At 43.7% G+C, this 27738-nt stretch overlaps 1 protein-coding gene across 2 annotated transcripts in view; it reads right to left on the bottom strand.

Annotated features, from left to right (window-relative positions):
- Nalf1 (NALCN channel auxiliary factor 1) overlaps positions 1-27738 on the bottom strand; it is a 462371-nt gene that overhangs the window by 26759 nt on the left and 407874 nt on the right. For both annotated transcript variants that reach the window (XM_038327914.1, XM_038327915.1), the window contains one exon: positions 588-759. In XM_038327914.1, the coding sequence (XP_038183842.1) occupies positions 588-759 (172 nt within the window). The remainder of the gene's footprint in view (positions 1-587; positions 760-27738) is intronic.

Here is a 27738-nt window from a genome sequence, read left to right as displayed (position 1 = left end):
CAGGTGGGGACCAAGTTCCAGTAAGGGCATTGTTCTCACCGACAAGCTGCTTCAGGTGGAGACAGCTCTGAGCGTTGACCTTGGATTTCACGTCCGCCTCAACTACATAATGCTACATAATTCTGGAGACAGGTGCTGGTGTTGACATCCTGCCCAGTCTGAGTATTTTGCCAGAAGAAGTAGAAATACATAATGCAGAAAATATAGAGATCACCTGCCTGGGGCTCTTAAACACCAATATGCACACGCGTGACCCAGGTAGACATTTCTTTTTGTTCTCGATACCGATTAAAATATGGTGACAAACTTCATCACACACACACACACACACACACACACACACACACACGAACCATGTAAGTATGTTCCCCCTGCAGTTATCCTCATGGGACCTTCACAGAGAGTCACAGCTGGAGGGTTGATGTGTAGTGGAGAGATTGACTCCTGTTTAAGCCAGTTTGGGAAGTTTTTCTGTACTTCTAGAAGAGAGGCCACGCAAAAACATGTTTGTGCGGGCTCCAGGTTATGTGTCCAAAGGAAGCAACAGATGGATGGAGACCAAAGCAAGCCCCCGTCCCCAGCCGTACCTGTGCAGATGAAGCTGGAGAGGCCTCCGTAGATGACTTCGTCATTGTCCGGCAATATGAACGGACACCTGGTCTGCACCTCCAAACAATATTGCTTGCATGGAATTGTCTTTCTGCAGTTAAACTGTGTGACTTCAAAATACTGGGAGCAGAGCCAGGCTTTGTAGACAATCTGAAAAGAAACGAGAGAAGAATCAGCGATGTGGAGGGAATGTTACCGCTGCGTCTCTTGTAAGGGAAAGGCTCGACTGGGAGAGCACGCTTATTTTCACAGAGGTCCAGAGACAGCTCAGAGGGCGCGTGGTGTACGCACTGGCAGTCTTTACGTGGGAATAACGCAGCTATGAGTATCTGCAGTGAGAGCTAACGGTATTGAACACAGTCCCACAAGAATGAAAAGCATTTAATTGGGAGCACTCTGGATTTGAGAAGAAGGTAACATTTTCAGGATTCAATGGTATATGAAGTAAATAACGCAATAAGCCCCCTGTTCACTATGCTCACTCACTGCCCTGTGCAGAGAAATCCAGTGGCTTCCCCAGCTTTCCCACGTCTCATACCTTGCGTGGACACTAGATGGCGCTAAGGGCTTTGCAAGGACGACCCGCAGGAGTATGCAGAAGCTTGTGAGCTGGTTACAGCCTGCTTTCCCCACCGCACAGAGCAACAACAACAAAAATATGGGTATTTGCGTTGGTGACTCACATCAACGGCACCGAAAACCTCACCCAAAGCGGAAACACTCAGCACAGATCAGACGTAATATGCTCCACTTGTTTAGAGGACAGAGGGTCCCTTCACCAGGGCCTGACCTTTTACCCAGTGTGATCTATGGTTGCTAAGTATTTACGTCATTTACTAACACGTGGCTTCATTGATCTCTTTCTATGTGGTGGCTACTGGAGGGAGTACACATTTGAAAATTCACTTTTTTTTTTTTGCCATGAAATAAATCTAAATTTAAATGAAGCAACATAGATCAGTGAAATTATCCCCCCCCCCCCCCCCCCCCCCGCTAATTTTCATCAAAGGGCACTCACTACGAGCTGATTGTTTCGGGATTGTCTCATAACATCTCGTCAGTTTCATAAAATTAGAGTTTTATTCTTCTGAAGGAAAGGTTTCTAAAGGAGGGGGGACGTAAACGTGACGTTCTCACGTGAATGTAGATGGCCGAAGACGTCCGTTCACACGGTCACCAGTGGTGCGCCGTAAGGCTTTGTGCCTGTTTGTGTGGGGTTCTGAACGGATCTCAGCACAACCACAAAGAAAAGACTGCAGAGGAACTCTGTTTCAGCTGGGAAGCCCCGGTGGGCGTCTCATGGGGGCCCAGAGTGGAGTAAAGGACAGAAACATCCGTTTCAGAAGAAGGGAAGTTGAAATGGTGACTAAGCCTCACTGTGGGGCAAAGCGGGGGGTTACAGACGCCCTTTGACCAACCTAAGCTTGTGTGACCGCGTATGACCCGAGACGCAGGGTTTCTGGTGTGTGTCAGTGGAGCCAAGGTCTCAGAGTAGTCTGTGTGCTTTGTGACTCCTGGCTTTAGTTAACTTTGCTGGGTGCTAGAAGCGAGCGGGCATGTTTGTGTGCACGGGCTAACGATAACACTGGGTGCCAATGACAGCCCTCACTGCATATCTGTGGAACTCTAAAGCCTAGAGAGGTCTAAGTAATGTGACCCACTGTATATTCTATTCCCAATCCTACCCAAGTGGGTAGCTATTTTTTAAGTTTTTAGACAAAATTCCAGGCTGACCTTGAATCACAGTATAGTCAAGGATGATCCTCCTGTCCCCAAACCTCAAGTGCTGGGATTACAAAGGTGTGCCGGGGCCTTGTGTGCGTTAGGCAAGCACTCTATCATCTGAGCTCGAACCATAGGCAGTTGTACACTATTTCAGATCAATACATCTGCGTGTCAAGTTATGGCCTGTAGATGTCTGCTCTTTACCCACAGACAAAGGGGTGGCATAGCCTCTCATCCACCCTTTCCCTTGGCGTTGCCTGGTTGAGACAGACCCACTTTTATTCTGCCTTGAATAAAAAAAAAAAAACATCCACTTCAGATGTTTGTTTTTGCTTAAAGGAGCCGGTGAACAAGCAAGAGAAGCAGTTTCTCTCACCATCAGACGGGAGGCTGCAGACAGCCAAGCGCCACTTCATACAGTAAGCTAGCTCACCCACGGCCAGCTACCATGCCCTTCAGGGCTGTGACAGACCTGGATGTTTAGATATGCCATAGACAACTCCCACTTGAGAAAAGGCATTTCAGTACCAAAATCAGTCAGAGGAAACCGTGCGAACAGAACTAAACACTGAGGACAGAGAAGAAATATTTTAGCATCACTTGAGAGATTAAGGCAGAGGAACAATTTTTATATAATGAAGGAATTATCTTTTCCCCGTGCAGACATGTTTGTGATAAAGGAGGCAACACAGGCACAGAGGACATTTGCTAGAATCTTCCAGCATCAACTGGGAAAGATTTGCTTGGGAGAGAAGGCAATTCTGTACTCTTGCAAAAAAAATGATTTGAAAAATTGTAAACAGAACATGCTGGAAAGAATCTGGAGAGTGTACTGGGAAGAGTGGACTCAGGCCTGGGAATACCCCACTAAGTAAAGTGTATAATGGGTGGGTGCCCTCACTCCACACATGTAAACCAAGTCCAGAGAAATCGTCTGGACACAATCCCACAGCAGATACAACAGCCAGGAGGAGTGTTTGGTAGTCTTACTCCAAGGCCCACTCCACACATGAAAACCCATCACAGCCTACACCACGGTCACGTGAAGGTCAACATCAGCTCATGTTACTCCGTGACTGGCGTTTGAGGGCAGCACTCTTCCAAGCAGGAACGGATGGTGTAGGCCTGTGATCCTTGGCATTCTAGAGGCTGAGGTGGGGGGTTTAGAATCACAAGCTCAGACCTGCCTGTGCTTCAGAGTTCAAGGCCAAGCCGGAGGACTTAGTGTGACTCTGTCTCTAAAACACAAATAAACAAAGGAACAAAAATGAAAATGGGCCAGGGATGTGAGGCCGTGCTAAAGGGCTTACTTAGTTGTGTGAGAACCCGTTACCAAAAAAAGCAAACAGAAAAAAAAGGAGAAAGAAAAGGAGAAGAAAGGAGAGAGAAAGAAGAAACATGCCTCCTCTAGGGTGAGCCTTGGATATGGAAGTATGTTCCGCACATCTGCCATCGTTCCACAATATCCTTCTGCCAGGGGCACACGCAGCCGCCCCCCACAGTGAAAGACTTAAAGTACGGCAGAGGCTCACAGTATTTGTGAGTTTTTGACACAAGCTTCAAACTTTATGAAGTGCTGACATGAATAATGATTTAGCTAATGAGGAAGGAGCCAGAGATGTACCTGGAATTGTCTATTCCCCAAATTAACAACCGCCTCCAATTAAGAAGTGTATCTGTCTGGCCCTGACTCTCTAGTGAGCTTGCTCAGTCTCTCTCTCCCTCCTTCTCTCCCCCCTCCCTCCCTCACCCCACCTTTCCTTCACATGGACATAAATTCAGTTACTAAACTACCTAGCTGCACAGTCAATTGTACACATTTTCAACAGACTTTGCTGAACATTTTTAGTATGCCTTTCTACACATTTACATGTTTTAGAATATTTTCCTACGTAAACACGAATCAGTAAAATATCTGTAAGACTTACGAGTGTGTTCATTGTAACACAAGGGTTTCCCAAGTTGGCGTGAGACTGACTGCACTGTGTTGGTCCAGGCCTTTATGGGAAGCCTGGCTCGGCTGAACTGGGATTTTAGCTTCTTACGTTATGAGATAAATCATGTAAATTCTCAATTCTGTTGCATAAACATGTAAGACGGAGAGCTTGCTTAAATTATAGAAGACGGTTTTAATGAGTTTTATCTAAATGACCATATGAAACAATCCTGCCTCCTCCCTACCCCTCCTTCCCACCCCCACCTCCAAAGATGAGAACCATGTCTGATGACTCACTGAGGGAGCTGTACAGGGACGGTGGGTGAGACTCACCCCTGTTTCTGAATGAATGAATGAATGAATGAATGAATGACTTAGTGAATGAATGAAACCAGGTCTGTCCTGATGAAGTGGCATGCAAGGGGGTCACGACCTACGCGGGCTAAGTTAGGCCTTCCTATTCTAGCCAGGGAGATCCACTCTTTTTGGCCAGTCTTAGCTGTGTCCTATTTTAATCCGGAAACGGACAGCCTCTGTGTCCTTTGTTGCCCTGCTTTTCAAGGCAACCGAATTAGGCTAAGCAGCAGAGCTCTGGATGCCCTGTGAGGCTGTTGCCTTGCTCAGTGATGACAGTCGTTCACACCACTCCCCTGTGCCCACAGGTGTGACTCAGCAATTTCTATAACCATCCCGATCACGCACACATAACCACAAGTACACATATTCAGATAGTGTTCCGGATTCAGTAAAATACAGTTAATAACTCATTCAGTGTGTCTTAAGTGCTCCATCCACTTTGGGTCACAAAAGGAAGGAGCCACATTGCTGTATTTCAGAAAACATATGTTTTCAGTAGCTTAAACCCCGCAGCTGCTCAGGAAATCAGGGGGGAAAAATCAGATAGGCATTTTAGGTAAAATGGAAATAATATTAAGTTAATATCCATTCTCTCTAAAATATTTGGAATTCTCCCTAAAATATTTCTGACAATGGATTTCGTCTCGTTATTTTTTTTGTTTTTCATTCCCACTTTTCAACCTCATCCCTGGGAAGTTGGTAAGACATAGGGATTTCCTGTTTTCCAAGGGCACAGGACCAGAGAAAAGGGAGGGTGGTGTTTTTCAGAGTTAATATAGAAAGAGACACCTTCTGGTCTTTGACTTGCACTGTAAACATGCTGAGATGCAGCCCCAGGGAGGCAGGCAGCTTTGCTTCTCCTGCAAATAAGAAAATGGAACATTCCTAACACTCCCTTCTGTCTTATCCAGAACCAGATACCCATCAGATATGCATTTTAACAACAAAAAACAACAAAATGTACTGTTGAAGAACCATTATCACCACCGTGGCATAATTATTGACAACTCTAACTGATGGGAACTGTCGTCCTTGCCAACAGGGTCCTGGCAACACAAAGGTTTGGAGCTAGGGATTCCAGACACTTCAGAGATGAAACGTACTCATTCAGAAGGACAAGGCTAAATCCAGTTTCAGTCTCGGAGTAAATCCCCACACAAAGTGCAGCAGACACTAAATACAACACAGTTAAATCCAGAAAGGACTTCCACAGCTTGTACAACTTACACCAGAAAATCTGGACAGTTAGCTCTAAGAATCATCTGTTTGCAAAATGAATATTCATACCCACGATAAAGCAGGTCACTGCACAGACGAAGAACGCTCTCGGTTTTGCCTATCAGATGTGTGTTTGCAGCTCAGATTGTTTCAGCTGACCCAGAGCCTGACAAACGTGTCCATACAATGTGTTAAAACGTAAAACTCGCCATTTGTCCTTGCGTTGTACGTTTTGCTTCTCTGTCAGAGTTTTTGAAATAAGCACATTAATAAACTCTATTCAATTACAAATAATATCAAGAGTAACTGTAAACCGGGCACAGATGAAGGTCTGTGTCACGGTGCTGACAGTGGTGGGAATTGTTTTAAAATTACAGATCTGAAATGAAAAATGGGCTGAAGCTCAGAGGAAACTGTAGCACGTGGGGATTATCCCCATGTAAACAAGGTAACATCCCTAACCAGGGAGGCAATTTTCCTCAAGTTTCTTTACAAAAAAGGATAAAAAATGGACAGAATAAGCAAACATCAATTTCATATTGAAATAGGCAAATTTCAGCAACCTATAAACTCAAGTATTAATCAACTGATAGGGAAGGGGCATTCAAGAACAAAACTGAAATATATATATATATATATATATATATACATATATATATACTTTTTATTTATTTATTTTTAAGATCATATCCCCCTTATAAACCAGGCTAGCTTTGATCTCTCAATCCTTCTCCCTCAGTCTCCTAGGTATTAAAACTACATATGTGTGTCAATACTCCTGGCTTTGGGATAGATTTTAAGATACCTATTCTAAAATCTAAAAAAAAAAAAAATTTAATCTTCTTATTTCTAAAGATACTGTGAACACAATTCAAAAATCTATTCTTTCCTTGAATTCTGAATGTGACCCACCTGGATATGACATATTGTCATTCTTGCTCTCTCTCTCTCTCTCTCTCTCTCTCTCTCTCTCTCTCTCTCTCTCCACCTCCTCTCTCCCCTCCCTCATTTCTCTGTGCATATTTGGACAGATTCTCTTTCCATTGTCTTACTGCAAAGCCCCTTCTGCCTGTTTTCCTCACACATGAGCTGAAGCAGCAAACAAACAAAACTCACTGTGTGATACACGCACGAACACTTCCATTTCTCTGCCTAGGGGGTAGTACAGCCCCTTCCTCAGGGATGCTCTCCTGGGCCACTGGCCTGTCAGTCAAAAAATCGACAGCAGTGACGGCCTGGAGTTTTTGCTGACACCCTGACTAAGCAGCAGAGCATCAGACTGTAGATGGCACAGGCGGGGAGCTGCTGCGGAGGGAGACCCTGAGTAGGAGAGCATCCAGACTGGGAGAGCATGCACATGACCTTACAATGGGGAGGAATCGGTACTTGTGAAAACGCAGCTTGGTTATATCGCTGTGACTTTAAGAATCTTGTTGTTTTTTTTTTTATTTCAAATTGTCATGAGTCAGAAAAATCTTTTGTATTTTCCAATGTGAGCAAAATAATTGTTCAGTAGCTATTCGTTAGCATGTGTAGCAGGAGAGACCAGAAAGGGCTCAGATAAAAATACAAGCCATGCTTTAGACACACACACACACACATCAAGAATTTTTAAATTATAACAGGCCTAAGTGAGCCTGTTTATTCTGAGTTTCAGTTAAGACATTTAATTGAGGGAATACCTTGTCTGCTGATGTAAAATCAACACCAGTCACCATGAAGGGAGGGGGAGGCCCACACCAGGGAGAAGCGCTCTGGGGAAGGCACTGTCTCCTGAGCCCTGCAGAGTTTTCATGATGTCGGTCTGTGATAAGAGAGAATTCTAGAACCTGGCTCACCCTGGGGGAGGCGCAGCACCTGCAGTATAATTAGGTACTCAAGATCTGTGTATCCTTTAAAGTGCTCTGTATAACTGCTATCGTGCATGGGGGACGCCTTTGGCTCAGCGGCTAACCTTTTCAGAGCGGAGTTCAAGAGTGCGAGCGAGGTGTCCACCTGATGCCAAGTGGATAAGGAATGCGAAGAAGAGCTTGTTTACCGAGAGAAGGCTGCACGCGGTGCCCACGGACCAGTCATCGGCTCATCCCCCGTGCTAAATCAATTCCCCTCTCCACACCCCGGCTCAGAGCAGGGGCCATTAAGAAGCTGGCTAAGTGCTTAATTGGGTTCTGAAGGAGGTTTCTCCATTAACATTAATTAAGGTCTCTCTGGGTACAAGACAGCTCATCCACCAGGTAGGGTTTCTGGGTTCATGTCTCTACCCATGGCTGTCTCTACTAAACTATGGCATTTTTTGTTTTTGTTTTTTTGCCTAGACTCCAAAGGAAGCTTCCAGTGCCTGCAAGGATCAAGGATAGAGGAACTCCTTGCACCTGAATCAAAGTCTTGGCAAATGGCCGCAAAGCTGTCCTTTCTCCTCTCCATTTGCCCTTGAGAAGAGATGATGGAGCTGTAGAGAAACAGTGTGTTGGCTACCGCCAAATGCTGCAGGTGCCTCTTATGGGGGCACCGCCGTCTGTGCTCATACATGGGGGCACTTCTGAGTGTATTAACCTTATTAAATGAAATCAAACGACATTCCTGATATTCAACCCTTTTTGACTAAAAAAAATGGAAAGTTCATATGATTCAATATAACTCAATATAATTCAAGAAATTCTCATTTTTAAATGGAAAATTAAAATGTAATCTCCTTAGAAAATATGGGGAGTGTTTTTCCTTGCTCCTTCTTTCTGCAGGCCCTCAAACTCCAAAAGCAACTCTGCGTGCACAGGAGCAAGACATGTAACATAAGTTCATCCATCTTGTCTCTGTGAACCTGACAGAGCAAAATGTGCAAGTCTTTTGTGTATGTGAACACACGGTAATTCTGACATTGTGTTTGCCCATATGCGTCTTCGTCATCTTTTTTGACTTTCAACATATGTAAAGCAGTAGAATTATGTAGAAAAATTACAAAATTCAAGATAATAAATATTTATTGCTTCTCGGGGAAAAAAACTGGCGAGGGAGGAATACAAAGACGATATGACCAAGAAAATAGGGAGAATACAGAAGGAAGAGAGAGAGAGAGACAGAGAGACAGAGGGAGGGGGAGGGGGAGGGGAGGGGAGGGGAGGGGAGGGGAGGGGAGGGGAGGGGAGGGGAGGGGGAGGGGAGGGGAGGGGAGGGGGAGGGGAGAGGAGGGGAGGGGGAGAGAGAGGGAGAGGGAGAGCGAGAAAACCTGAAGTCTCCCTGCACTTCCTAATGCAGACACCAGGAGTGCAGCAATAGCTGTAGAGAACCAGACCCAAAGCCTTGCAGGGAAGCTCGGAGAGCATTGATTTTGACAAGCAAAGTTGACGATGTAAGTTTTATAAATGACTTTCCTCCGTTGGGGCAAATAGGGAGAATGAAAGAAAGAACACATGGTCTAAAAAACTGCCTGCCTGCTAGACAAGACACATGTATCTTTCAATAAAAAGCTACACGTTCCTCGGTTCTTATCATATTTGAGTCATTCCCAATTTTCTTTTATTATTGTCATTAAAAAAAATTACACGGGAAATGTACTGCAAAGCCAAACAGCCACCAGATGGTGGCACTGTTGAGGATTCACATAAGTGACTCTGTCTCCCTATCCTCCAAGCCCCCACCGGACTCCCTTTGCTGTGGACCAATGAGAAAATTGGAAGTTGCTTTATTATCGGACTAGAACTAATAAGACATGGCTCAACATGGGAAATGTCACTAGACCAAGCCATGCTCCATGTGATTTAGCTCCTGTGTCTTGTCGTCTCTAAGCCCACACCTGGTGTTCACTGAGGCTCCTTCCCAAGGCTTCTGACTGTAATAAAGCAAAAGGCAAGAAGCAGATGCTAGCTCTACTTCCCTGGAAGAAGGCTTGATGTTTTTTTCCGGGATTTTTTTTTTTTTTTAGGATCAGGTTAGTGTATTTGAAACTCAGAACCTGAAGACATGATGTCCCAGGGTGGAACCTGAAAGGTCCAGATGGCCTTCAGGACCTGTGAGATCCCACCCCTGGGGTGGCTGGGCAGCATCCCCACCAGCTTCCATCGGGTTTTATCTCACTAAACAGTCTAAGGTTTTTAAGTACTTCTAAATTTTCATTATCTAATAGACATCAGGATAACTGGATGTCACAGAAATGTGCTAAAACTATTAGAAAAGTTAGGTCCTCTCAAACAAACCCCAATTAACTCTAAATTTAAACTCTTAGGAAGTCTGGGGAGTGTGGACACCTGACCTGCGTGTCAGTCTCTGCAAGTCAGAGCAATTTTCCCTCTGCAGTCACTATGACGTAAGCATCGGGAAACAAAACCAAGGTAACGAAGGGCAAACTGCACACTCCTGCCACGGGTCCTGGCATGGCATTGGCTTTAGAGCACTCGGGCCAGGCAGCTCAAAGCCAGGGACATATGGAGCTAATCGGTGAGGCTGCGAGGAACGCTTGTTTCTGGGAGCTGCGAGCCCAGTCCCCAGAGCCTGTCTTGGAGGACACAGAAAGTCCGAGACATCTCAAAAAAAAGCATGGGAGTGAAAACGTGGTCCCGGAGGGTTTGCTGGTTCTAAGCTTCTAGGCTCTTTCACCCATAACAACCTTGTCTCCTCATAAATCCTCACACATGTATGTATGCATGGAATTTATTTTATTTTTTAATTTTAGACAGGGTTTCTCTGTATCCTGGTTGTCCACCTGGTTTCCACATGGTTCCTTTTTGTTAACTTTGAAAGGAAACTGTATATTTTGATCCATGAATTTAGGAATTGACAGAAAGCAAGTAAAATAGTTAAACTGACAGGGAATTACTTTTATTCTGATTTTTGAAAGAGGACTTCAGGAAGAGCAGTGCTATTTCCTGGGTCATCATTTCTCTAGCATGCAGACTGCACAAACCAACAAGAATATGGAAACCCAGAAACAAAAGAAGGTAGAGCACGCCTCGGGCAACAGAGCCCAACCAAGACTCTGCCACATGGTGTAGCCTGCCTTTCCCTTGTGGACAGCAACGTAAGACTGAATCGGAAGAAACGAAATTTGAGATTTGCTATATGAACTATGAACTAATTACTTCAATAAAAAGTACGTAGGTATCGCATTCTACAGCATGGGGCCACTGATTCCCAGTCTTTTAATCTCCACAAAATCTTAAGTCAAATAATTTTCGGGTACCAAAATAGAACTACGAGGTGGAAACACCCTCACAGATCATTACCGCTAAGATTTGGGGGAACGAGGATGACAAAAATATATGTAAGCAGTTTGCTTACAGAGTTCCAAAGGTTTATTTCTGTCTGGCTGTGCTCCTGTTACATAAGCAGATCTTAGGCAGGAAGAACAGAAGCAGGATCGATAGCAGCTAAATTGAATTCAGTGCAGGCACAGCTACGTTTACCACCCAAGGCCATGGAGCAGGAGGGGAATGGAGGGCGGGGCTGGTTAGGAAACAGAGGGCTCATTACTCGATACTCTAATTACCAAATAACAAAATCAGCGATAATTTTACCCTCTTGTATTAAAAATAATACTATTATTGAAATGGAAATACGGAATCAGACTTAATTTGGGGAACTGTTTTTCTCTCGTATTTCCACCCGAGGCAAACCTTGAGCCCTTTGTCTATTTTCTTCTCTAAAATCTTTGCCTAAAAATTGACATTTAAGAATGCACATAATTCTTAAAGACAGAGGAAATTCAGAAGACAAAAATTTTAAAGTACAGCATTTAGCCAAGTGTTCATAACTAAGAGCACACAGTAAACCTGCAAAATAGATGTGTAAAACTTAACCAGTTTACACCACTGTTGAAACTATTAGTTCTCAGACAGAATGAGAAAGTGGGCACTCACTGGTTACCCAGTCTGAGAAACTGGAACAGAACACACAGATTACATAATCTCGTTACTGGTTTTTACCACACGGACCTATGTTACCGCCTAGCTCTTATTACATTATTACATGAATAATCACATTATTATACAAATTATACAAGAAATGGAAAAGCAATAGGAAGGAAGTTGTATATTGCTGAAAAATCCTTACTATGCTTTCCAGCATTCAGAGTTTCAAATGGGAAATTAAAAGTAGAGGCCACGCTGTGTTTTAAATGGAGCCAGAACAGGGAAGGGGGAGGGTCTGTCTGTCCTCCTTTTTTAAAGAGTAACAGAATGATGTTTTCTTCCGCTTACTGCGCTGAACTCAAAGGTTGAGTGAGAGCTTTGTCAAGCCCCCTTTCCAAGGAAGGGCCCTCGACTGTCTGTATGTTCAGGGGCAAACAGCAGGTCCCCAGAGTCTGTGAGAAATAGTGACCCGATTATCCTTTCACAAGGTGGCATGTGCCCTTGAGGAGGCAGGATTTTGTGTTCTCTGCTTTAATGGGGATGCTGTTTTTATAAACATCAAAGACAAGCTGTACAGCCAGCCCCAGTAGGCAGGATGCGAGGTTCTGCACAGCCTGGCCATCCGCTGATCCTGTGCTGAGCCACACACAGGGTCAGGTGCAAAGGAGAATAGTCAGTGTCCCTCGCTGTCCTTGACTAAGAGGCACAAGGCTGTGCCAACAGCCGCTGTAAGTGGTCTCCTCCCCTGGACCTTTGCACGGGGTTTGACGTAAACCGAGCAGGAAAGGCCATGCTGAGCTCCTTGGTTCCTGACGAGGTGTTTCCAGAGAACCGGCCTCTGACTTCGCTATTTTTGGTAATTACAGTTTGACTGATTGACAGTCAGAATCCATTACTTGGATTTCAGACAGGCAAGCTGACATGGAAATCCGTGTGCTATGCTTGTTTGAATGCTAACAAGCTCTGGTAAGGTTTTCCATACTCTCTTCCTCTCCTCTTCCCTGCCAACAATTCCCATTGCAAATTCATTACCGCTTAGCCCTTCCTCTCAGAGTGCAGGCCTGAGAATACCCACCACATCTGCCTTTCGGTTCTTAGAGTCTTACAGTATAGCTCTGCTGATTGGTTTAACTGACCAATGGATTGAGTCACTAGTTCTTATGTAACTCATCAGAACTCCCTATAGAAATCAGTAAAACAAGAAATATTTGTTGTCAGGATGCTTTCTGCTTGCTAGCCATTGTTTCCTGGAACCCAGATGATTAGCTTCATTAATTATTTTGTTAACACATTCACCCAGTCTCCTCCGCCTGAGTAAGATAATTCAGGGTTGCAAACACCAACTTCTGTTTTAAGACGGAATGCATACCACATCATGTAATGCTTGCTTTTGTGATGCAAGTAAACATTTGCATGAGTTCGTCCAATCAAATGTTTCCACAAAGTGATGACAATTACATACGCACAGAGTGGTTTGGAACCATGCACCGAGCTGTTCAGTTATTGAGTGCAGACTCGGTTGACGTAAGGCAAGGACTCCTTGTAACGGTTTCTGTGTGTTGGAGTCATCTTTAGGAACTTCCTTTGCGACTGTGGAAGATGACATCACCTTCTAAAGAAATACACAAAAAGAACAACACGGGGCCCAAAGGACATGCTCCTGGTCACTTCTCTTAAAATTGCCTGGGTACAGTTGGTAGTGGGTTAGTGGCCACCTGGTAGCGCTCCGACCGTCCCTTTCCTGTCTGGTCAGGATGGCAAGGAAGCAGAGTGTAAGCAGACAGAAGTCCCCACCACCTGATGAGAGCCACTCTCCATCTGTGCAGGTCACAGTGCCCTGTCACGGGGAGAAGAGACGTTGGTGGGGACTGGAGGCTGGGTGCCATGCAGGCTTTCCTGTACTGTGAACAGTGAGGCCTTTGCTCTGCTGAGGGCTTGGTTTACAATGCTCCAGGGAGACGCCTTGGCCAAAAGCCAGTCTTTTTGACACCTTTGAAGGCCCTTGGGGGTAAAAGGTTCACAGCAACATGCTTTCCTTCCTTGACAGAAATAGCAGACATTCTGGAAAGATACCTCCATTTTGAAAGTTAGAACCCAGGCTTGAAGGGGAGTGTTTCTCATCCGTGCAAATCAAATGAGCAGGCCAACTGCAAACTCCCTTCTCTGCTCAGCTTAGCTATGTCTGACCAGACAATTAGTTATATTCCTGTGACAAAACAATAATCAAATATACCTTATATTTCTCTTCCCTTCAGGTCATTATTAGAGCAAAACTCCAAATATAGACATGATTAGGAACTTTTATTATCAAGTTAACTCTTTCTCAATGACAGAAGTTTGAGCATTCGATTAGGTGGCTGGAGGCAGAACTGGGAAGAACTGGATTAAAAAAAAAAAAAGCTTAGCTCTGTGGCTACCAAGTCTAAAATATACCTTTAGAATCAGGATGCTAACCAAGTAAGCCTGAAGGGAAATAGAAACATCTTAGCAAGGCTCAATGCCCTAACGTCTCAGCTGCATTGTAATTACCTCAATACTACCCTGAAGAGACACACACAAGAGGAAAACTCATGAACTCTATGAACTGTAGGTTCAGGTTTAAGAGAGTCTGAGAGCTGTCACACTCTATATTAGACAGATAAGTAGGTGATGAGGTGCATGGGTGTGTAAATTCCTGTCCCCAACTACGAACTGTGAAACACAGGTTTATCATCTCAAATCTAGAGGGTTGTGGAAGGGGTGGGTTAACGGCACAAGAAAAGGCCCATACTTCAGAATATTCTGGACTATGTTCAAGAGAGTGTCGACATGTCAGGTAGATGTTCCTTGTTGGCTAAGATCAAAGTTATTAAACATGGAGCCAGCATAGCATATCATAATATATTCAGGTATGATGTCACTACTGGCTGCCATGTGACATGTGACCGTCACTCAACTCCCAAGTGCGCCCTCTTCCTCCCAATGTGAGAAGGACATTTTGCTCAGTACCAGTAGGACTGAGACTCTGCACAGGAGAGGGAAGATGGTGATGCCTAGCTGCTTTCTAAGGCAGAGGGCTTGACATTGCTCAGATGACCGTCAGCTCAGATACAGGCTTCGCCAGGCTCCGCTGTTAAGGATGGCCCCTGGCTTAGGAAGCGCTCAGTCACCAAGAAGTGAGACAAGGAAAAATGACGTCAGTGTAAGACATGGGACGGTGTACGTCTCCAGAATATGTGGCCAATGGTGATCTGGTTCTTGGTACCTCATGTACCCCAGTTCCAGAGCCAAACTAAAGATAATTGAAGGGTGTGACCACGGGAATCGGGAGCGAAGGAGCCTTCTAGCCAGACAGTAAAAGAGCAACACAAAGGTATCTTGGACAAAGCATTTTCTATAGTTAAAAACATAGCAAGGCATTTTCTAAAGAACCAGGGTGACAACTAGAGGTTTGCTGATAACACCTCTTGTTTGGTGGAAATGACCTAATGATTTCCCCTAAGAAATGCAAGCTTTCTTCCACATTTAAATAAGAATCACAGAAAAATACAGCATGCTAGGAAAGGGGGGGGGAACCTTATTCAGAGATATTTTAGTGAGATGACTTGAACAGCTGTGTGGGGGATGGACTTTAATGCTGCACAATTATGGAGAGAGAAATAACACGCCCTGTTCCCACAGAGAGAGATGAAGGCCTGCAGGAGGCTGGAGGCGGTGGGGATGGGGGAGGGATGGGGGAATGAAAATTTGCATAAGGTAAATAAACACAGGAGAAGGGACTGATTGGCTGCTGAAGGAAAAAAGGAAAAATAGACTGTGCTACCTAGAACACTTTCCAGGGCTGGCAGAGCTAAAAACTGGGTGCCTTAAAATAAAAGGAGTTAAAAATAAAATAAAATAAAATAAAATAAAATAAAATAAAATAAAAAACAAAAGGAGTTCACTCTCTGGGTTCTTGAAGCAGATCCAGAGCCAATGTGTCAAGCGTGGACACACTGTTGTTGAGCAGGAGAGACTTCCCTGGCCTCTGCCCCTCTGTGACTCTCAGGCTGCAGCTCCGTCCTCCAATCAGAGTCCTTCTCTGCATGTCTCTGTCTCCATTGGCTCTTTTCCTTGTAAAGGCACCGGTTGTCAGGATTATATTCACCCTAAGGGCACCACCCTGATTTGATTACAAGTTCCAAGATCCTGTGCCCAAACAAGATCGCATCACAGACTCCGAGTATGTGGGCTGAAGTGTATCTTTTGGGAAACACACTTCAACAAACTCCTAATTTGAGTAGATCAGTGTGACGTTTATTATAAGAAAACACTTGCAACTCGGGATAAGAAAGGATCAACAGTGGTACCAGCTGAGGGCCATATGTCTACACATATAAGCCCCCGTGGGACACTTTGCATTTGCACAACAGATTCTTCTACTTTCTCAGACCTTTCTGCTTATGACTGGCAGGAGTCTATTTTTTTTCCCCATGTAAAACATTTCTGTAGGCTCTGGATGATATTTGCATCTCATTCCCCCTTCCTTTCTCACCTACCCACATTGCCTTGTACGTTACTCCATTATATATATATATTTAATATACTATATATATATATAATGTATATATATATACATTATATATATTCATTTAATATACTAACGGTTGCAGTGGGCCCTTTAGATGATCAGCTATTAAAATCACTAGTCAAATTTATTCAATTAGTATAATCTATTATAAAGTCAGGATGGAGCTGCGGGTTTTAATGGTCCAGGCAAGGAATAAAGACATTTCTTACAGAAATAGCTTGAAGATTGGTTTCTGAGCAATGGTTTGTTAGGAACCCAGGCAGAAAAGACACAGACCTCATAGAAGAATTTAATTTTTGCAGAGAAACAAAAGGATAGAAATAGGCTTCTACTTTGATGCTGAAAAACAAAACATAAACAGTCAGGGATTTCAGCGTATTTTAATGACGCCAACCTGACTTCCTCAGCTGAATTAAATTCTAACTCTCTGCTTTGAGTCCGTTTTCCCTCCACACAGCTCTGGTTATTTTTCTAAAACTGTTTCCATTGTTGATGCTCTCCTGTGTGGGGCACAGACTTAAAAGCAACTAGAGCAGGGAGAGCTGCACCGTCACACAAGAGCCAGGTCAGAAACCTGAATTTCTGTCTGCAGGCTGTGGGTTTTGACATCTATTTGACATCTACCCCTTCACTATTAAAGGCATTGCTTCACCCGTTTGGACTGCTCCAAACACAAACTCAGTATTTCCCCTGCTGCCTCGGCAGTGGGCAGCCTTCCTCCTCCGATGCTCTGATGACTGAAGAGTACCTTAGTCAAATGCCTGGTAAAACCCACAGGAACAGCCAACATCTTTGAAAAGACAGGAAGGCCAGCTGACTTGCAAAAGCCCACACTCTCTCCACCGATCACCACAGTTCTTTAGCAGAGCACAGTACGAAAGAGAAGACCCTGGAAGACTTTATTTTGGTTCTAAATAATTCTTTGGAGTTTTTTTGTAAAGCCATGACCAGCAGTAATCAGAAGTATCTTGACTCCCACATGGCCACTGTGAGTTAGGTAACTGCAAACGTGTTGTGTGCTCAGCCTTCTGTACCTCAGTTTATCCAACATAGAAAAATAAAATTGGACACTGGTGGTGTGGGGCCCATTGTGGTTGTGACAACGTCCTGTGAATGCAGGCCATGTTCTCACAACAGCACTGGCACACGCTAGCTGTCTGCACTGCGGGGGCTCTGAACGCGCCCCTCAATTCACGCTGAGCGATCCTCCCTGAGCTATCACCTTGAAGGGCCAACAGGGATTTGGTGGAGAGGCTCCTCCTCCTGGAGGATATGGAAGCCTTCCCAGCAGCAAAGCCCATGGGGAGAGGAGCACCTTGGCTCAGGGAGGGAAGGGCTTGCTGGTGTTAGAAGGTGAGAATTATTTTCCTGTTAGCTCCTTCCCACTGTGAAAAGTAGCAACCACAGTTCTCCAACTTTTCACCCCTTCATTTGAACAAAACGTGAAAATGGTGTGTCCACTCACCCTTCCTTTTAACAATGACTCAAAATAGTTTAGAGCCCACTTCCTAGTTCACATTTGCTGCGCAGAAAAGCAAGTAACTGTTGCTTTGAAGACGGTCGTCTTCGGTCATTCTGAGCCTGGAGTGCCTGTCTCTCCCCTCCCTCCTGCTTCCTTTCCATGTGCTGTAAACGGACAGTGTCCTCAGCAGTGGCCACTGGCACAGCACAGGGATGTGACCTCTTGCTGGGAAGGTCATTCCCTCTCTCTCTTCCATGCCCTACACCAAGTGATCACCCAGCAGGTGCTGTCAAGATGTGACAACCTGGAAGAAGAAACCGGAGACAGGGCAGAACAGGGAGGCATATCTGGGACAGGGTTTTCATTTTCTCCCGTCAGAGAACGAAGGAACCCATTGACCTATTCTTGTGGTGAATGTCTTTTCTTACATAATATTTGGGAAAAGATCGTGAATGATACATTTGAACTAATTTACATTTATTTTAATTAGCTGAATAACATTAATTAGCACGGAGTTTATAAGTAATTCACAGTGATAGCTGTAGGCACACTATCTGTGGCTCCCTGTTTACCCAAAGATTCACTCTGCAGGGTGGCATGATAAATAGAAACAAGACCATGGAAAAAAGAATTCATTTACAGCCCCTGCCTCTCTCTTGGTGGGACAGTACCAAAATTATGCGAATTCTCTGGGTTTTTCTTTCACAATGGGCTACGTGTGTGGTATCTTGAGCAAACGGACCAACACTGCTACCTGGCAATCCTCTTTCAGAGGACATGTAAAACACCACCAGGAGCCTTCCATGGACCACCACTGTAGGTGTAGGCCAAGCCACGGGAGCTCTCAGCCATGCCTCCCTCAGTCTGGACCCCAGGCAGCCATCCTACTGCAGATGATAGTATGACCCAAATGGCACCCCTGTCTCTGTCACACCCTTCACTGCTTCCCTTGCTGATGCACACCATCCATCCGATGGCTGCGCTGTGAAGGCTCATGTGATCTCCCCCTCTCTCGTTTGGAATGTGGGAGAAGATGGGTAGGAATTTCCATTTTATGGTAACTGACTTGTTACCATAGTGAGGGAGCATGGCAGCCAGCAGGAGGCATGGCCATCAGAGCAGGGTGCTAGGAGCTGACGTCCTTTATCACAAGCATGAAATGGACAGAGCAAGCTGGAAGTAGGTGAGGCATTTTCCTTTCTTATCAAACTCAGTACCAGTGACCTACTTCCTCTCTAAAGACTGCACTCCCTAAATTCCCCACGCAGCACCAGCAAGTGGGGACCAAGTGCTCAGACATCAGAGCCATTGGGGGACAATCTCATTCCAACCACTGCCATGCCTTGATTCCCCTAATGAGGAGTCTCCACAGCAGTCACAGCTGCTTCTGAAGTTGCCTGGACTGGTTTCCATCATGGAGGCTTTTTCTTTTAGCCTCCATTAGTCCGATACATCCCAGTTCTGTCAAAGAACCAACGTTCTGATCACAGAGAGTATCTACCAGCTTTCCTTGAGCTGTGTTAATAAACAATAAGGGCATCTTCAAAATTCGCCTGACAGTTTTGTTTAGTTTCAACATGTGCTAAGAGTTACATCTGGTTTTCCCTGGCAAACAGCAGGTAGCAGGCACGTAGGCTAGCTTTTCCCATGCCTTATTTAACTAGGATATAATGCCCTACCTAACAAAGGGCAGTTAATGCTTTCTTCTGTGAAACATTGCCATTCTTTTCAATTTAACACTATTTTGAATTTATGAAGCATGCTCAATTAGCAGCTAGAGGTAGGCTAATTAATTTTGAGGTACCCAAATAAAAAAAATCTGCATCAGACATATCAACGTGTAATAATGTTGCTCCTTGCTATAGCTTTGAAACCTGAAGAGTATTTCTAAACTTTAGCATGTTTTTTAGAAAGCATTTGTTAAATAAAAATAACTGTATTTTCACCTAAGTGGCTTATGTAAAGAAAAACATGGTTTTTCTATGGCTCAGGGGCAAGATACAAATCACAAACATCTTAAAGATCACCTTCCACCGTGATTTTAGTTGACAGTGAAGGAATACAGACTAAAGTTTTATTTCGTTACATTGTATAAAGAAACACAAAAGAAGTTCTTGCACCCTTTGTCCTTTTGTCTACATTTAGACACAGTTCAGACCATGAGTAAGTTTGCGTTCCACAGTTTTGTTTTAATAATGGCTTTGTATAAAAGATAAAGTAAGTTCTAACGATGTTGTTTTATAAACTGGTAGAGCCTGCACAGGCACGCACAAGCTGTTCTTTCCCCCTTTGTTTCTTTATCCTAAAGCCGGACATCATAGCAAGTAGGTGGGGGAGGGGGAGGGCTGCCTGCCAATCACTCCTCCAGGAAGAAGTCTTTTTGAAAACAACGTCTCCAAAAGCAATTCCTCTCCCAAAATTTCAAACAGGAGATTTATTTCTTTGACATTGAGCACATTTGAAACCACCTCTGTTGTTTGGACATAGGTCCCACCTATGTGGATGATACCCACCCTCCCACACCTGTATTTGATTTCGTTGGTCTCCTGAGGCCCGCTCTACCTGCCCATCTAGAAATACAGATCTTCCTAGATGAGCAAGAATGGCCTGGAACTTAAACTCAACAAAGCAAAGGCAGGTGTACCCACCTCCTTCTCAAACCATCTCACCCTGTTTATACCATCTTCCTAAAGCACCTGCACTCCCGTCTCCAGTGCAAAGGGCAGTGCAGGGTGTGTCTGGAACCAGAAGCATTCTGCGGGTATAGTTCTGATATGTCTAGTGAGCAATACACACCGCCATCTTGGAAAACATCCTTACAAGGCAATAGACACCCTGCTTTACCTATGCCAGTGCCATGAAGCTGTGTCCTAGGCTGTGATTTTATTACACATGTTTCTCTTATTATTAAATGATGTCATGGCAGAGGAATGCAGGGTATTTCTACTCTTTCATCATTTTTTTTTTTTACTCTTCAATTTGAAGAACAAAAAATTCAATTAAATCTCTTTTTTAAAGAGCAGGGTGGCAGGTTGCATGCAATTGTCCTGAGGTAAAAGATCAAAGCTGTTCCTCTCCATGACTTGTCCAACCCTCTGCTTAGCATCCAGTCCCTCCGTGGAAGACTGACCTATGACCACTCAACTGAAAGCTCCAGGTGATTTTCCAGAGTCTTTTGCTGCTGGCAGCACAGAAGGATGTATGACCACTTACATAAAAAAATGTATCGCTTATATCTACTTGTAAAGAAACCTGCCACACTAAACACGGCTCAAGATGACAAATGACCTAATGTCATGCTTGGATGCAGACATGGAAATTAGGAGTTCCCTTTTCCATGACCTTTGTCCCCAGTGTCATGAGCCATGAATGAAATGGTACCACACCCTGTCAACACACTGAGGACTCTCCAGAAGAGGAGTCTTCCTCTGGGAACTCTAGTGTTCTACAGCCTTGGGCAAAGGGTTTATTTCTCGTTTGTAGTAATTTACTCAGAGTTACAACTGAACACTTTCTAGCCAGGGGAATAACATCGCCTCACTTAATTTAATTTTTTAATTAGTTTGGCCTTTTTATTTGCTTGGATTAACATGAAAGAGAAAAAAATGGAATAATTGGAAATGCTACAGGAAAAAAAATCTGTTTATCACTCAGGATGTAGTTCATGGGCAGAGCACTTGCCTTGCATCCAAGACGACCTGGGTTCATTTCCCAAGATGGCATTATAAATTATCAGTTAATTAACTAATTCATCATCCATTGGTTGACATGTCTAAGATAGTATGTGAGTCATTAGAAACATGACTATTGTCTCTCATTTGATAGCAACAGAGACAGATTTTTAAGGACAAAAAGGAAAATTCTATTTGGCTTAAAATCATATCAATTCCCAGCACCCACATGGCAGCTCACACCTGTCTATAACTCCAGTTCCAGGGCTTGACCCTTGGCACAGACAAACACACAGGCAAAACACCAACGAACATAATGTATTAACTAGCATAATCAGCTAATGCAAAATTCCTGGAGCAGAATGAAAGAAAACCCGTTTAGTGTATTATCTTGTTCAATGTGGATAATCTACCGTCTTGATGAAACAAACCCTCCAATGTGAGGTCAGTCAGTGTGGAAGCCAGTAGTACAGCCAATTGCTAAAGCCCAGATGTAAGGGGCCAGCAGAGTGAACCCATGGTGGGGCTTTTGCTTATTACATTCAGGCCCCTTGTTCTTCTGCAGTGCCCGCTTGCCTTACACACACACACACACACACACACACACACCACATGCATACAACACACACACACACACACACACACCACATACACACACAAATACAGAAAGCACCTTTGAGAGAACTTTGATAAAATAATGTTTAACATAAAAAATTGAAAAAAACTGTCTCAAATACTAGGCAAAAAGGGTATTATTATACATGAGGTAAACGTACACTGAGCTTACACCCATGTGAAGGAGCTTTTGGTCTCTTAGGGTGCTTGGGGGATATCTGTATTGAGACTGGGAGGGAATTTAATTAATTCAATGTAGGAAGCAAAAAGCAACGATCAGGAATAAGATTAGACTAGAACAAGAGAGGCACGGATATTAAGAAATGACTTTGGGGCTTGGGATGCACAAAGGCAGAATCGAGAAAAAAACAACAGACCGCCCCGCTGCACGCGCTCCTCCACACCCCTCCGCGCCCCGCCTCCCCCCCCACCCCCCACCCCTGTCTGCGCACCCAGCACACTGCACCATTGTCTCTCTGACGTCTAGACAAACCCTGAGCTGTATTTTGTGAGATGTGAGACGAACCATGCCAGGACTCTTGGGTTCTTAGAGAGGAAAGAGGCAACAGAGGACCATTGATATCAAGCATCTTGAGACTCCATCGACAGGACAGCTGTACCCACCCCTGAAAACACACGCTTCCTGTGTGCATGATTCGAGATTGCGGCTGTGCCTGCCAACCGTTTGCAGCAACCATAGATGGGAAAGGGCAGCCCCTCTAAATGGAAAATGAAGAGAGGCAGGAGAAGTAAACTGTGGCTCTTCAAGGGGTGGGATTGCTGTCAGAGAACAAAAAAACCGGCCGGGGGAAGGAATCAACGCAAGAGTTCAGCGCAAACGGGAAGAAAATGTTTTGTGAGTGTTTCTACTGTCTAATACCCAGGTGCTGTCTGGGGCGAGAAGAGCAGTCTCAGAATTCAGCCACGAGCTATCACTTCCACGGAGCACTCTCTGGCTTAGTTATCCAGATGATTAGCGCTTACTCAGGGACCGCAGGCGGCTCTTGAACGTAAAGTATTCACAAGCAAGTCAAGACCCAAAATTCCCTGTGCCCTAAAGACTTCAAGAGAACTTCTCAGTTAATAAAACGTCTGTCTCTTCTCTTTCTTTTCTTTCTTTCTTTTTTTTTTCCTGGAGCTGCCTCCCACCCTGTATGGTACCTACTCATGTCCGTGTTTAACTTTAAACTATGTTAGAGTGAGATTCTAGGTCCTCGGTTGTACCAGGCCTGTTGCAAGTTCTCCGTCGTCCATTGGCCACCACAGGTGTAGAGCCTTACCAGCCCATAGCGCACTCTAATGTAGTTGCTGTCCCAGTTCAATCAAAGAGCCTGGTAATACTGGGCATTCTGCACACACAGGTTAAAGCACAGTCTTCTATTGTCACAATATAGAGCACTCAGGTTTTAAACAAGTTAAATTTACTCTAACTCGTGTGACTAAAGACACTGGACACAGGATTTGCTTAGTCCTGAAAGGCTTATTTCGGATGACGATGATAATGCATAGCTAAATATTTTGTTCCACGCTAATGTATGTTTATTTTAAACATTACAGATTGTAAGCAGAAACTTCAAAACACTTCCTGGCACACAATGTTTTATTACTACATATAAAGAGAATAATACTTCTGAGCTACTCAAAAATGTCAGTTAAGATGGCAAACCCTTTTTATTCTAGTTGTTATGAAAGCAATGTTTTTCTTTGAAATGTTTTAATTTAATTTTTTTATTTTTTGAGAATTTAATACATAAGTCACACAGATGCATAATTTTCACCCATCCTCCTCCCCACAAAATTCCCGCTGTGTTCTCTAACTGCCTCTCACACTCATGACCTCTTTTTCTTCAGTTTTTATTTTAAGAACAGAGGTCATTTCCCTCTGTCACAAGTGGGTGGTTATGAGATTCATGCCAAGAAAATAAATATTAGGGTTTATCAAGAATCTTTTTCTTTCATGAAAGACTTAATCTACGGGAGTGGGGGAAGCTATATTATCTAAAATGTCATTCTCCAAATCTCCAAATGGCTTCTCCACTCTGGCCAACATGAATGTATAATAACATGGTGGGTTGTTTGACTCTAATGGACACAACAGCTTTGCGGAGTCAAAGACCTTGTGTCTAACTGAATTATGTTTGCTAATTACTCATAGCGCCTTTCATTCGCATGTGGACAGACAATCCATCATGCAGTCAACAGGATTCTTTTCAAAGACACTAGGTCAGCTGCTGTCAATCACCATTTCCTAACCTTACGTGCTTGTGAGACTTTCTTGAGCAGATGTTTGCGATGATGCAGGAACTCCCAGTGAGTACCACCGGGAAGATCCACTGAAGGTGGGGTTGGGACACCAGCCTTTAATCCAGGTCCTTTAGGAAGTAGGATGCACCATCAGGGCTGGGCGATTTTCCCTGCAACTGGGGCGATGCATTTAGTAAAGTTAATGGAACATTTTTCTCCCGTGAACTACTGGAGGACTTACAGCCTTCACCACAGGTGGATAATGACATCAGTTTCTACCTCAAACCACTTCTAGCAGATAACAGCCAGGAGACCTGACCTGAAATAAAACTGAGAAGCTTTAATGGGACTGCAAAGAGATCTTCAGCCCGAAGAAAGGGGAACACACAGTTTATCACACAGAGTTGCAGAGGTGTAAGAGGCACGTGGACGGAGTACGGCTGTGGTTGGAGCCACTTGCACTGTGGCACAGGAGAAACACTTCCATGCATGTTCAACTGGGAGCTTCACATGTGGCCTTTGAGAGAAAGAGAGATTGCATCTGCTCCCCCAAACAATAGTGCATGGAATGCTACATTTTGATCTCCGTGAGTTGACTAATTATTTTACTGTATGTTTTCCAAAAGTAGTGTCAAAGAACTATAAACAGACTGTGTAAATAAAGGCAAAGGGAGACACGGGGGTCTGTAGAAGAGTATTGGTCACCTCAGAACCTCTTTTAAAAGAACCTAATGCTCTTAAGTATTAAGAGCCCTGAGCAAAGGCTTGATGGAGGCTTCCCATTGGCTAATAAAGAAACTGCCTGGCCCATTTGATTGGCCAGCCCTTAGGTGGGCGGAGTAGACAGAACAGGAAGAAGGAAGTGAGGTAGATGGCTCAGTCAGATGCTACGCCTCTCTTAAGTTAGACAGACTGCCGTGCCTCTGCTCAGAGAGATGCCAGATGCGATGAAGCCAGCCATCAGGTCAGACATGCTGAATCTTTCCCGGTGTTACAAAGATTATTAGATATGGGTTAGTCAAGATGTGAGTAAGAGGCTGGAACTAATGAGCCAGGCAGTATTTAAAAGAATACAGTTTCCGTGGAATTATTTTGCCTGTAAAGCTAACCATGCGGGAGCCGGGCAGGACGAAAAGCAGGCCACCTGCAGCCCCTCCACTACAGAATGGCGCCCAACGTGGATAACTGAATCCACAGAAAGCCTGAGAAAGCTTGGGAAAGAATAGAGTAAAGCATGTTTTCTCGGTAGCAGCAATTTCTCGGGTTTGGCTTTGCTTGCTAGAGCAAGAGCTCTCATCTAAGAGAGGCTTCCTGACTCAGCTTCAGCTGCAAAACCCTGCAGTCCTTTTAAGAGGTCCTGCCACGAAACACTTAAAAGGTGTTGATGAAAAGCTGAATGCATGTTTTTCAGTTTTCAGCTGTAGCAAGAAAAAAGTTGTGCTGTTTTAAAATGCCGGCTTTCTGGGCCGTCCTGCCAGGGCAAACTCTGACTCTTTCAAGCAGGCGGTCCTGACTATGGAGCTTTTGATTGTTGTTTAACACTGTTGCAGCTTGCTTGCTGGCAAGTACCTTGAAACGCCACAGAGTTGTGGTAATAAAAATGGCTCTAGCAAGTACCTCTGCCTGAGGCTGGAAAGCTAAGGAATGGGATGGATCCAGCTGGCAAAGCCACGGCTTGAATCCTACCCATATTGCTCAGTAATTTAAAGACTTGTGTGGTCAGAAAGAGAGAGAGAAAGATAAAGTAAAGAGAGATTCAAAAACAAAGAAAACCTCTAAATGATTTATAGTGTGTTAAAAATATATGCATGCTAAAGGTTAAAGTTCTTAGGGTAAAAAAGGAAGAAAGAAAGTAGTTAGGTGTGGTAGTACACACCTTTAATCCCAACACTTGAGAGGCAAAGGTAAATTGACCTCTGTGACTTCGAGGTGTGGTAGCACACACCTTTAATCCCAGTGCCTGGGAGGCAGAGACAGACAGATCTCTGTGAGTTCAAGGTGTTGTAGAGCACACCTTTAATCCCAACACTGGGGAGGCAGAGGCAAGTAGATCTCTGTGAGTTCAAGGACAGCCTGGTCAACAGAGTTATTCCAGGACAAAGATATACAGAGAACCTGTCTTAAAAAATAAAAGTAAAAATAAACGAAATAGAGGTAAAAATAAAGCTGTACAAAGATGGAAAATACACAGAGAATCTTGATGCTGTATGCTATTATGCTCTCTTTGAATTGTTTAAATGCTGAGGAAGAAGCAATAGCTGCTAAAAGATATTTGTTTATAAATGCTGCTGAACTAATCCAAGAAAGATATTTTGAAAATACCTTGACTTCAGAATTTGGATCTAAGGATATGATACTTTGGAAAAGAGATTCTTCTTTTGTTTTTACAGAAAATGAAACCCTGTGGATTGCTTTTATCCCAGTATGGTATGACAGACCACGGCCTCCTGAAAGGTTGCTGTGACCACCTTCAGAAAATTACTTCACCCAACTGATGACTGAGATGAACCTGGCACACAGGTTACACCATGAAAGATCTGATTAACAGCGTCCCCATTCAGCAGGAAGCAGTTTGGAGAGAAATAACTGCGCCCATGTTCCCAAATATTGTTTATAAATGTTCTTTTACATTTAAAGGGGGATATGATATAGATAGGAATAATTTGCATTGGTATGGATTTTAAGGTCAATTTTGTTATATGTATATGTATGTCTGATCTTGATTAAGGTATCATGATTGTGTAGTTCATTTAAAAATGTAATGTATAATTAAGAAATACAGGTTGTTAATGGATAATCATCAATAATAGTAAAGCTTATAGTCATGTTAGTTAGATTTTCTAGATATATAGAGATATATTTCAGTTAGATAGATATTCTTCATATCTTTCAAAGACTACAGAATATTCCACTTAAATGTCTTAATAACTTAGGACTTTTCATGACAATGAGACACATCTGCTCCTGGCAGCACAAGCTACTTCAAGAGGAAGATGGGCATCTAAGAGGCTACTTATGGAGTTTGATAGCCATTGGGCAAGAAACTGCTCTTGCTTGGACTCTTGCATAAACTGGACACAGAGAGGAATGCTGAACTTGCCTAAATGTGAGATGATTCTTTGGGGTTCCTGACTCATGAAAGAGTCTGCGAGACATTCTGCAGGACACAGCAGATACTGACTGAACTGCCTTTGAAATTTCCTGCTTCATGGAAATGTCTCTGGATACTATGGGCCTGAAGGCTGAAGATGGATGCCCCAACAGTACAAAAGAACTTTGGGTGACTGTCCAGGCAGCGAGATGTCTCTATCATTTCTAGAGTTTGGAAATTGCATATTTCTTATTTACTTAGGTAATATTGTGTCCTTCTGGAGTCTTTGATGGAGCTGAAGAAGAATAGATAGATTAGTTATAGTTGTTTTCCTTTGTTATGATAAAAGATAAAGTAGATATAAATATTGTAACTGTAATTTTTGCATGATAACTATTTTGTTATATGTAATTTTACTATG

This window comes from Arvicola amphibius, chromosome 4 (assembly GCF_903992535.2).
Source record: "Arvicola amphibius chromosome 4, mArvAmp1.2, whole genome shotgun sequence".
Classification (NCBI taxonomy): domain Eukaryota; kingdom Metazoa; phylum Chordata; class Mammalia; order Rodentia; family Cricetidae; genus Arvicola; species Arvicola amphibius.
Note: the sequence above shows the minus strand (reverse complement) of the source record. Positions and strands in the feature narration are given on the sequence as shown.